General features: G+C 37.9%; 1 protein-coding gene across 2 annotated transcripts in view; it reads left to right on the forward strand.

The window, feature by feature from the left end:
• Nucleotides 1–10,594, forward strand: part of LOC143224856 (uncharacterized) — a 59,662-nt gene extending 49,068 nt beyond the window's left edge. Inside the window, exons 1-2 of one of the 2 annotated variants that reach the window (XM_076453224.1) lie at nucleotides 1,054–2,054; nucleotides 9,999–10,594. In XM_076453224.1, coding sequence (XP_076309339.1) covers nucleotides 1,349–2,054; nucleotides 9,999–10,108 — 816 coding nt within the window. In that variant the 5' untranslated portion in view covers nucleotides 1,054–1,348 and the 3' untranslated portion in view covers nucleotides 10,109–10,594. Of the gene's footprint in view, nucleotides 1–1,053; nucleotides 2,055–9,998 lie in introns of those variants that run through there. The other variant, XM_076453225.1, reaches the window with a different exon arrangement.
• The last annotated feature ends 1,776 nt before the right edge of the window (nucleotides 10,595–12,370 follow it).

Here is a 12,370-nt window from a genome sequence, read left to right on the forward strand (position 1 = left end):
ATGCCGGTCCTTATTAATTGATATTGGTATGAACACCAAACAACGCAAATCTTTAGTTGAGTGCACAGTAAAAACACAGGAAACATTTTGAGTTTTTACACACGTTAATTAATCAGATAGCGTTTTGCACCAATAACGCAATAATGTGCATGATGTACTGGTTTGCCACAATTTTTTACTAAATTTATTTTACCATCGCCACACGATAACATATCGTGGATGTTTTAGCTCTGTATGTGTGGTCCCAGTTTTTGGCTCGAATACTGACAGTGTTAACTTATGAAAAACAACTTATTCTGTGGAATATATTTTACTTATGGTACCTTACTGTGTCGGTACATGCGAGATTTTTCAGTGTGAAAATATAACACTTAGAATAAACCTCAAGGCCTAGAAACTCTTCGAGTTCATAGCTATCTCTAATTTAAAGCTGTTGACCAAAAATAGGACGTCCAACAAAGAACACTGGCCGCCTATGCACTAGCTACCCTTAACCAAATAGAAAGATTGACTGTCACAGTTCCCATAGCTGAAAAGCAAAACACATCTAGTGACATACCGCGGTTCGATCCTAGAATTTTCAATTATCAGCTAAAGGTCCCTAATTTAGTAGTGCAAGACCAGAGAGAAGGCAGTTTTTCATTTGCACCCACCGCCAACTCTTGGACTACTCTTTTACCAACGAACAGTTGGATCGACAGTTATATTATAACGCCACCACAGCTGAAAGGGCAAGCATGTTTATTAATAGCCAAGATACATTTTTCAAGATATTAAACTCGGTCAGTAATGTTCGTTATCCATCGCAGTTTGGAATGCAAAGTCATATTGTTAAGAATGAAATTAATACGAGGTGAAACGTCAAGAGGAATACGTTTATACAGCAAATTGAATGCCCGCCGATCTCTGACTACGTACAGCAGCTATTAATAGTTTTTCGTCTTTCGACAATGTTCCAAAGAACGTAACGAGTTAGAAAAACAGAACTTCTTTAAAAACTGACAAGAATTTCTCTCCCTGCACTATGTCATAAGTGGCGCTGTGCCTTTTTTGGATTTGTTTGGAAACCACGTGCTCCATTAATGTTTGTGTTCTTTCAATTCAGCCTCAATTAAAGTCGACTTTACCAGAATAGTGTGGCGGTAAGAATAATACCATTAACAAAACATCCAGTAAGGAGTATTTGTTTAGCGTCTTTGGCTCGCGCGAGGTGTTCTCAGGCTGTGAAACTCTGGTAGTGTATGAAGACCAATGAAAAGCAAACACTGGCTCGTGAACTCCTCATAAATACCGAAGAACTTCGGTTACCGTTGTTCAAGTTTTATGGCGGGTCTCGTAATCCGAAGCAATGTCATCGGAGGACAGTAGCGCCGTGAATGGACAGGTCAGAGGTCGTGACCTCGTGGTACCTATTGTGATCACCGAGGTGTCGTCACCTTCGTCGAGTTCGCCATCGCTTTCTGGTGATGGTGACCATCAAACAACGTTCCGCAGGTTGAAAAGCTGTCGTTTTCACAATGTCAGCGAGATTCCTCTAAATGAAGAAAACTGCAGTTTTCGCAGCACGTCCTTCCGCTGTGGGGACGCTCCCCACCGGCGCTCTAGACATCATGACAGCCGTCGCCTTCATCGCATGGCATCAGCCAAAGAAAGGAGCCGGGTCCGCGAGAAGCGGCTCGTGTTTCGCACTGTCAGCGACCACAGTGAGGAGGTTAAAACGCGTCACCAGCATCGACGGTCCTCAGGCCGAGTTAGTCAGCGAAAACTCTCTTTACCTGAAGCCCTATCTGAGGACCGCGAACGTTCGTCGCCTCTACCCATACGTCACGATAAGGAATCGCTCTCTCGTAAAAGTTACGTTTACGGTCAGAGAGAAAGAAATTGGTCGAGGGCCGCCATATCGAACCTTGATACTTCGGACAGTGAGACACCAAAAGAAGTCCGACGACGTCCGGTTGTGTATGCCGTCGTATTGACCGCTTTAGCCATTCTGGCCTCAAGCGTTTTGCTAGTAGCCATTATGCTCCTTTTGACTCCTTCCGAAGACGATAAAAGTAAGTCCAGTTTGGTCCGGTAACTCCATGTCGTAACGGATGAAACCTTCGTAGCTGTATCACTGGCTGTTAGAGTTGAATTGCATTGTTTATTTTGGAGAGGGTTATTTCTTAAAACTGTTGAAAGGACCAAATTTCATAACCGTTAAAGAAACTTAATTATTATGTTATTTGAGTGGTTAATTGTTGTAGAGCTGTTGTAGAGATTTAATTGTTAGAGCTAATTGTTGTAGAGATTTAATTCTTAGAGCTAATTGTTGTAGAGCTGTTGTAGAGATTTAATTGTTAGAGCTAATTGTTGCAGCTGTTGTACAGATTTAATTGTTAGGGCTATTGTAGAGATTTAATTCTTAGAGCTAATTGTTGTAGAGCTGTTGTAGAGATTTAATTGTTAGAGCTAATTGTTGCAGCTGTTGTAGAGATTTAATTGTTAGAGATAATTGTTGTAGATATTTAATAGTTAGAGCTATTGCAGAGATTTAATTGTTAGAGCTAATTGTTGTAGAGCTGTTGTAGAGATTTAATTGTTAGAGCTAATTGTTGCAGCTGTTGTACAGATTTAATTGTTATAGCTAATTGTTGCAGCTGTTGTAGAGATTTAATTGTTAGAAATATTTGTTGCAGCTGTTCAAGAGTGCTATTATTACGCTTTTTCAACACAGCTTACTGTTACAACAGTTCGTGACAGGTAATTGTTACACCTGTTATATAAAGCTAATTGTTACAGCTTTTTGAGAAGGCATTTGATTACGTTTGTTTAAGATGGCTAATTCTTAAAGCCGTTGGTGAGAACCAATTGCAACCATTGTTCCTGCATCTCACACTTAGTGAATAGCCCTCATATTTACATATTTGGAGGAACTGAGATAGCTAATAGAAGTAATCAATAATCTAACTATTCGTCTTTACACCTTGTGCAGGCTTAATATCTAGTAAGCAAAATTTCGGTGCCACGCATGCTTTGAACAAGATGTTTTGTATAGGAAATTAGCTGACGTACCAGTTTAACGTACAGGACAGACACAGGGGCCCTGGGAGTGACATAAAGAAGCCTAATCATGTTACTTGACAAGAGAATCTAAAGGCAGGTTTGGACAGCGGTTAGTCAGTTATAAGCAAACACTCACACATAGCTTTTGGCAAATAAAGATTTAATTTAAAGCAAAAGGATAAGGCACGACGATGTAAACACCCGTTTTGTAGACCACGTACTGATGCTAAGGAAAAAGGAAGTTCTTAAAAATATCTTCCTTAACCTGAACGGTCAGTTGCAAACTCTTTCTTTGTTAACCTGAAGATGACATAAGAAGGTCAAAACCTTGTTCTGTACTTTATTTTAATTAAAGTGCTAATACCCATACAAGCCGTCTTGAGAATATATTTTTACTTCAAGTGGGTTTCTTGTCATCACGAAGGTTCAGAAGACATTTTAACAGAAGACAGATTGGATTAGATAAGGCCAAGTGGGTTTCTTGTCATCACGAAGGTTCAGAAGACATTTTAACAGAAGACAGATTGGTTTAGATAAGGCCATATGAAACGCATTAAGTTTCAAGTGAACGTGTATCAGTTGCTTTGAATTAGTTATTAAGTGTTTAAGAATATGTTGGTTTGTGTGTCAGTTGTGTTTTTTTACTGACCTAAAAAAATACGTGGTCATCTGTGTATTTATTGGAAAGAGCTCATTTTCTGATACAGCCAATACCCGAAACTCAGTTGATTGCAAATAGGTAATATTTAGTGAACAGTTTGTAGCATTGGTTGTTATTAAGCCTAAAGCTACACAATCGGCTGTTCGTGCTCTGTCCATCTAGGATATCAAAACCCGTAGTTTATAGGCTTACCACTAAGTAACTGGGGGATGGGGTATAGCAAACAAAATTATGTAAACGGAAGGGCCTGAAAGAGAGGTTTTATTGTTTATTTGATTAAGCGTAAAAGTCTATTTGTGCTGGTTTCACTGCGGAGATCGAACCTCAGATTTTAGCATTGTAAGTCCTCCACTTTACGGTTTAACCACGGGGTGGAGTGGAAAAGGTATAATCATACACCGTTGAAAAACAATATCATGACTTAAACACTACGAGTTTACTGAATATCAGTCCAGGGCTTGTCATTCTGCCCATTACAACAAGGTAGATATTATTATAATGAAATCCCTCCAGTGGTTCAAGGGTAAATATGAGGGCTTATAACGCCAAAAACCGAGTTTTGATACCCGTGGTAGGTACAACATTGTGCAGCTTAGTGCTTAAAATCAAACAAATAAACCTAATGAATTAACGTTTACTCATTGCTTACATTTGAAAAGAGGCAAGTCCCTAGAGCCTTGAGCTAATCAAACAAGATGCCTCGTTTCTAATGATACGTCTGAGGGTCCGGGACTCGAATCCCCGTCATGCCAAAAATGCTCGCCCTTTCAGCCGTGGGGGCGTGGTAATGAGACGGCCAATCCCACTATTAAATGATAAAAGAGTAGCTAGACAGCTGGCGGTGGGTGGTGATGACTAGCTGCCTTCCCTCTAGTCTTAAACTGGAAATTTAGGAACAGCTGGCACAGGTAGCCCTCGTGTAGCTTTGCGCAAAATTCTAAACAAACAAACCTAATGATACGAATTTGTAAAAGGAGTGGTTTGAATTCAGTACTTTACAGAATAGAATATTTGTATTAAATTATTTAGCAAGCATAATACTAATAGTTAAAAAGAATAGAAGCTTTAATGTACCGGCTAAAGAAGATAACCTAACCCGGACCTGATCGGACCTAACCTAACATTAAAACTTATAGATTAATCCAAATTAATAAGCTCGCGAGGTTAAAGAAATACAATAAACGGATTTAAAATGTTTATATTTATCACGTATATTTTATAACCTACTATTAAATTATTACAGTTAAAATCTCAAAAACAGCTAAAAATTAAATCGGCTGTTCTGCGCTATTTGTTGGGAAATTTTATTTTCTCTTAAAAGCAAACGAGTGTGTGTGTGTTTTTCTTAGAGCAAAGCCACATCGGGCTATCTGCTCAGCCCACCGAGGGGAATCGAACCCCTGCTTTTAGCGTTGTAAATCCGGAGAAATACCGCTGTACTAGCGGGAGGCTAAACAAACGCTATATCTTAAATTTACTTTCAATGTATATCGACCCTAATGAACTTATCCTTTCTTTTGGTAGTTACAGAGCTACACACATCATTAAAGGATAGTAATTAACTACCTTTGATATTATTCCCATTATAAAACGTGTGAGAGTTTCTCACTTTAGTTGAGTTCCATTATAACCAGCGCAGATAGCCCTCGTGTAGCATTGCGCGAAATTCAAAACAAAACAAAACCATTCAGTTATAACCTTCTTACCAAACTTGACATTCTGCTGATAGAATAAAATGATCATGATATATGAGCCACAATACATGGACATTGCTCTGAAAAGGATCAAAATAATGTTCAGTTCTACAATTATAAATACCAATCCGTCAAGAACATAAGTACGTGGAGGAGGAAGATGTCATAAAGAACTTGACCCTAAAGGGTATGAACTTTTCTTACCCAAACACCGACAGACATTCATTTATAACCTTCATGAAGAGTTCCTGTGCTAGATAGGTTCCGTTCTAACCCACGTAGAACCTTTTAATATTATCTGGATTCCATTAAAATTCAAGTGAAGAGTTTAATGTTTGCTAGACAAATCCACAGGGATGACCTTCATTTTTATGGTAATTATATAACAACTGACTGAATGCGGCATCGTTTTGAAAGGTGGAAAATGGCTGTGTAGGTGTTACTTATCTATCCAGCACTTGTTATTTCTTTTACCTAATCGAAATTCCCACACTAGTCGTGTAACACCTGATGGATTCGCGTGTAGCTTTCTGAACCCGATCGTGGCCCGGAATGGCCTAGTGTGTTAAAGCGTTCGACTCGTCATCCGAGGATCGCGGGTTCGAATCTCCGTCGCACCAAACATGCTCGCCCTTTCAGCCGTGGGGGCGTTATAATGTGACAGTCAATCCCACTATTCGTTGGTAAAAGAGTAGCCCAAGAGTTGGCGGTGGGTGGTGATGACTAGCTGCCTTCCCTCTAGTCTTACACTGCTAAATTAGGGACGGCTAGCGCAGATAGTCCTCGAGTAGCTTTGCGCGAAATAAAAAACAAACAAACAAACTGAACCCGATCATCACACATATTTCTATCACCCATGTTCTAGATCGTATACGAAAAGTGACAGGTAAGTCCTAGGAGCAGATTAAATGATTTGCTCTAATTCAGGTGTAGATCACGTGATTTATAATACCTCAGCTGTGCGTATCATGTGATTTACCTTGACTTAGATGTGGATCATGTGATTTCCTGTCATTCAAATTCTAATCGCGTGATTTATCATGACTCAGGTCTGGTTCGTACGATTTACTCTCGCTGAAATGTTTATCACCTGATGTTATTGTATCTGAATTACCTTTAGTCGAAGTCACAATGATAGTACTCTGCTCACGATGACTAGAAACCCACTTGAAATTAAATTGTATTCTAAAGACGGCTGATATAGCTATTAAAACTTCAAGTGACAAGGAGAGAACAACGTTTCGACCTTTCTAGGTCACATTCAGGTTAAGAAAGGGAAAGTTTGAATGTGACCGTTGACGAACACATGTCTTATGGACGAGAATATAAACGGGTATGGGTTGTAGGGGGCGTTGCAGGTGGATGTTAGGTTATTAATTAGTATAGGTATAAAGGTGTTACTTTATATTGGTTTTAGTTGCTGTATAAGTAGGGTTTCTTTGATTCTGCGTTTGTTTATATTTGTTTACCTACTTAATATCAAGCGGGTTTCTCGTCATCAAGAAAAAATTATCAAATATCACACCTTCAGTAGATATGGAAATATCGCGTCCAGAAGAAAACAATCTTCTTCCTTAAATCGATCAATACATGTATAAAAATTATTATCAAACGTTTGTAGACTATTTATAAAACGTGAAAGTTATGTTTTTGTTTTGGTCAGTGCAAAACCGGTGTATATAGTAGAGAAAATAATAAAGTGTTTTCGATATTAGAATTTAGTTGTTAGTCTTAAAATAAATGAGATATTCATAAACTTCAAAAAGTTGCGTTATTCATTCAATCCATGCGTGATCTAATGATCAGGGGGCGTTCGACTCACAATATGTTTGTTTGGAATTTCGCACAAAGCTACTCGAGGGCTATCTGTGCTAGCCGTCCCTAATTTTGCAGTGTGAGACTAGAGGGAAGGCAGCTAGTCATCACCACCCACCGCCAACTCTTGGGCTACTCTTTTACCAACGAATAGTGGGATTGACCGTCACATTATAACGCCCCCACGGCTGAAAGGGCGAGCATGTTTGGCGCGACTGGGATTCGAACCCGCGACCCTCGGATTACGAGTCGCACGCCTTAACACGCTTGGCCATGCCGGGTCGCTCACAACATGTAAGACATGGATTGGAATCCCCGTTACCGAATAAACATGCTCGACCTTTCAGTCATGGGAACGTTATAATAATACAATCAATTCCACTATTCGTTGGTAAAAGAGTAGCCAAGAATTGGCTGTGAGAGGTGTTAACTGTCTGCCTTCCCGTTGGTCTATCACTCCTAAATTAGGAAAGGCTAGCACCGATAGCCCTCGTGTATCTTTACGCAAAATTCAGAACAGATCATACAGTATCATTTCCCATTTTTTTGTTTGTTTTTATTTCAAGAACGGTTAAGAATCGTCTCGATGATAGAACGTAGGAGAGTAGGGTGAAAAAGACAAAACCTATATAAACACGAAAACGTCATGTGTGGTGAAAAATTGACGCGAGTGTACTATAGGGGAAAAACGTTTCCTAGCGTGATGAAAGATTGTATTGTAAGTTCATTTCGAGTGATAAACGTTTAACTGACTTTTAGGAAAAGATTTCAATGTTACATCTTATTATTGCTTCATTTTGTTTTGTTTGAAGTCATCCTCTGAAGGATTACAATTTTAAATTACTTTTTATTCTGTCATAACTGATCTCGCGTGATTAATCGGCTTATCTTTGCCGTGTTTCTGATAAATCTGATAAGTACAACTAGTTTGGAAGTACTTCTCTCTCGGGCCCGGCATGGCCAAGCGTGTTAAGGTGTGCGACTCGTAATCAGAGGGTCGCGGATTCGCATTCCCGTCGCGCCAAACATGCTCGCCCTTTCAGCCGTGGGGGCGTTATAATGATACGGTCAATCCCACTATTCGTTGGTAAAAGAGTAGCCCAAGAGTTAGCGGTGGGTGTTGATGACTAGCTGCCTTCCCTCTAGTCTTACACTACTAAATTAGGGACGGCTAGCGCAGATAGCTCTCGAGTAGCTTTGTGCGAAATTCAAAAACAAACAAACAATACTTCTCTTTTCCTTTATAGGCACAACGTATTCCTTCTAAACGTGTCCGTCATTTACTTAAAAAACTACAACGTATAATTTACTTACGTTTAAAACATCAAACTCATATCTTTACTGTGTGTACTTTTTTTTATATACCAAAGCCACATCAGGCTATCTTCTATGTCCATTGAGAGGAATTGAACCTCTGATTTTTAACGTTCTAAATCAATAGACTTACCGTTGTCTCAGCGGGGGATCTTAAGCCTTGAAATTGTTGTTTACATAATTGTTGTTTCTTTGTTGTAGAACGCAAAGCTGCATTACGGGTTATCTGTTCTCTGCGCACCGCGGGTATCGAAACCCGATTTTCATCGCTGTAAGCCTGCTGACTTACTAGTAGTATAAGCAGGAGCCATCTGGCTGGATCGCCAATTTCTGTATTCGAGCATTTGATCAAATTATCATAAGATTAATATTTTCTACTAGACGGAACTGAATAAACTATTTTGTTTGAATTTTGATGCTTGTTTGTTGTTTTTGAAATTTCGCGCAAAGCTGCACGAGGGCTGTCTACGCTAGATATTCCTAATTTAACAGTGTGAGACTACTCATAACCACCCACCGCCAACTCTTGGGCTACTCGGTTACCAACGAATAATGGCGTTGACTGTCACATTATAACGCCCCCACAGCTGAAAGGGGAGAGCATGTTTGGTGCGACGGGGATTCGAACCCGCGACCCTCAGATTATGAGTCACACGCCTTAACAACCTGGCCGTGCCAGGTCAAATTATGGTGCATTTTTCTTACTAAACATTAGATAAATTTATATCAGTATAAAACTCCAAATTACTGAAATAAAACACCTCACCAGAAACACGACGAAACTCCATACAATTAAGTAATTTTGAACATAAAATGAGCTTTTGTGTACACCAGATTAATTAACGAACGCCGGATTTTAGCATTGAAAGTCTGTAAACTTGCTACTGTTCCACCTGGGCGGGGAGTTATTTGTTTCAGAGTAAAACCACATTAGGCTATGTGCTATCTCAGGGCATAGAACTCGGACGTAGGCGTTGTAAGTTCATAGACTTGCCGCTGTCCCTCATATGTTTGTCCCTGGTTCTTTCCACAAATAAGTCGTATTTTATAATCTCACCCCTTTGTTGTTGTTGTTTTCTGATATAAATTCTAGTCGAAAGCATCAACTCTGTGACAGTTTGCGTAAGGAACTCATGTTGTCAATTTGTCACCATGGCAAAATTCAACCATTCTGCTCTCGCTCTCAGTATTTTATCCGAAAATTAGACATGTTTTACGTTTTCAAATAAGTATTTCATAACATTTTAAGACGATTTAATCTTAAAATTAATAAAAATAAATAAAACTCTCCTATCTTGATTAACTCGTGATCAAGGCTGTTGACTCGATTCTTTGTTTAATTTCTGTTCACAGGATTTTTTGTTAAAATGCAATTACCTTCATACGAGTTAGTTAACTTTTTAATTAATTTTTTAAAAGTACTTCACTGATTAATATATATGAGCTCATTTTCCTTTCCATATTTTCAGTCCGTAAAGAAAACGAAGAGATTCTTAAGGATGTTTTGTCCACTTTGTCAACTTCTATAGATGGCGCCATCGTCAACGATACCATTAATATGACAGGACAACCTGGATGATCACATTCCATTATTTGTGCTGTTACTCGTAGTGACGTTTGAAGACAGTTCAACGGTTTCCAAACTTAATTCTTAGAAATAATATTTTGGGTTATAAATCGAGAAAATATAAACAGTTTCCTTCAAGTTTCCATTAAAAAAAAAAATGATGTTGAATTTCCTATCTAGATAAAGCATGTGGAAACAAGTTAGGTGCCACGTGATGGTAAATCACGTTCTGATGAAGCTTCTATAGTCTGCCAAAACATAGAATAAACAAATAGTAATTTAAAGAAATTTTGATGTCTGAAAAAAAGGTTTGTTTTTCTCTTTTTTTTTGGTACCTTATGCATAGAATTTTTTGCAAAATAAATTTGTAAAATTGATTTGTTTTATTTTAAAATAATACAGTCATCCTTATAAAAAGATATATAATATAATTTCTACTTTTAAGGTACTGAAATATGATCGTTTAATTTCAATACAAGTCATGATCAAAACGAGAAATATGTCGTGTTTATTTACATCACATCTTGTGGTATTTTATTCCAAAGTTAACTGATTTTTTCATTCATATTTTGGAAATCAAAATCACTCAGTTTAAAGGCAAATTTAAATACGTTACGTTTGATTCTGTTATGTTTGAAAAAGTGGTTTCACAGTACTTAACATTTACAGAAGATAAAGACTAATCATTAAAACATGTTTCCAAAATAAGTTTCGAAAACTTGATAAATTTAACTCAATTTGTAACAAGTAGGAGCATATTTTTTAAAATAAATAAACAAATCAGATAGGATTTTGCGATTGAACACAATGATCGCATATTATCCTGGCATGGAATTACTTTTTATTTCTTCTCGAGGCCCGGCATGGCCAGGTGGGTCAAGGCGTTCCACTCGTAATCCGAGGGTCGCGGGTTCGAATCCCGGTCGCACCAAACATGCTCGCCCTTTCAGCCGTGGGGGCGTTATAATGTTACAGTCAATCCCACTATTCGTTAGTAAAAGAGTAGCCCAAGAGTTGGCGGTGGGTGGTGATGATTAACTGCCTTCCTCTTGTCTGACACTGCTATATTAGGGACGGCTAGCGCAGATAGCCCTCATGTAACTTTGTGCAAAATTCCAAACAAAAAATTTATTCTCGAAATATTGACAAATGTGACTAAAACAGCGTTATTTAGCTTTCACAAATATTTAATGCAGAAATAAATAATTATTTTTCATGTACTTAATTAAATATATCTTGCAACCACGTATTTATTTGATTTAGCAATATCTGAAACAACCCAACTGGATCGAGACTTTACTAGAAGCATTGTCTTGACATTATATTATAAATGATTGATATCGGGCTATCTGTTGTGTTCACGGCAGGGAGTCGAACTCCAGATTTTAGTGTTGAACGTCTGTAGATTTACTGGGTACAATATTCCTGAGTGATCTTAATTGAGAATGTGTATCAAAATGTCCTATATCAAGTGTTTTTGTTCATGTATTATCATTTCATTTATTCTAAGTCAGCTATAAGTTTCAGGACTTACAACGCTAAAATCTAGGGTTTGATTCCAATCATTGGAAAGAAGTTGATAGTCCATTGTTTGGAATTGCAATAAGAAAACAATACCAACACGTATTCTAGGTCAGCGTGATAGAACTAATAATCCGGGGTCACATCGTATGTCGATTATTAGATATTTACAAATGAAAAAAAAAATTATTCTGAAACAAATTTTGAATAAAAGTTTCATTTGCAATAATCCACATATGTCACAATTTAAGGACCTTCAATAGTTTTTACAACCTACGTTTCACAAGTAAAATATTGGTTCATCCTATTCTAACTTGTTGCTACGCGTCCCAGAGTAAGATTGACAGCTAGTTTTTACAAAGACTACAGGAAAATCCAAGAAATAATTTTTGTAATAATTCACATTTTGAGCTTATTGAACCATTATATTTTTATTTATAAAATATGCCGTTAGATACAATAGAAAGAAGACAAGTAGTTATCCCCTGTGATTCAGTGGTAATTCAAAGTGGTTTATAACGTCAAAAATTGAGTTTCGGTACTCGTGGTGGGCACAACACAGATGACACTATTGTGTGGCTTTGCGCTTAACAACAGACAAATAAAAAACATGTAGAACCTTTATCATATTTTTTCTAGGAAGCAATGCTATTTTAAAATGTAAAAGTAATAAAAAATTATCATAGAGTCGGTATACTCTATATGTAAGGATGGCCAAGGTACTCAGTAGGCATAATAGAAATACGCACGCCA

This window comes from Tachypleus tridentatus, chromosome 9 (assembly GCF_004210375.1).
Source record: "Tachypleus tridentatus isolate NWPU-2018 chromosome 9, ASM421037v1, whole genome shotgun sequence".
NCBI classification, from domain to species: Eukaryota; Metazoa; Arthropoda; class Merostomata; order Xiphosura; family Limulidae; genus Tachypleus; species Tachypleus tridentatus.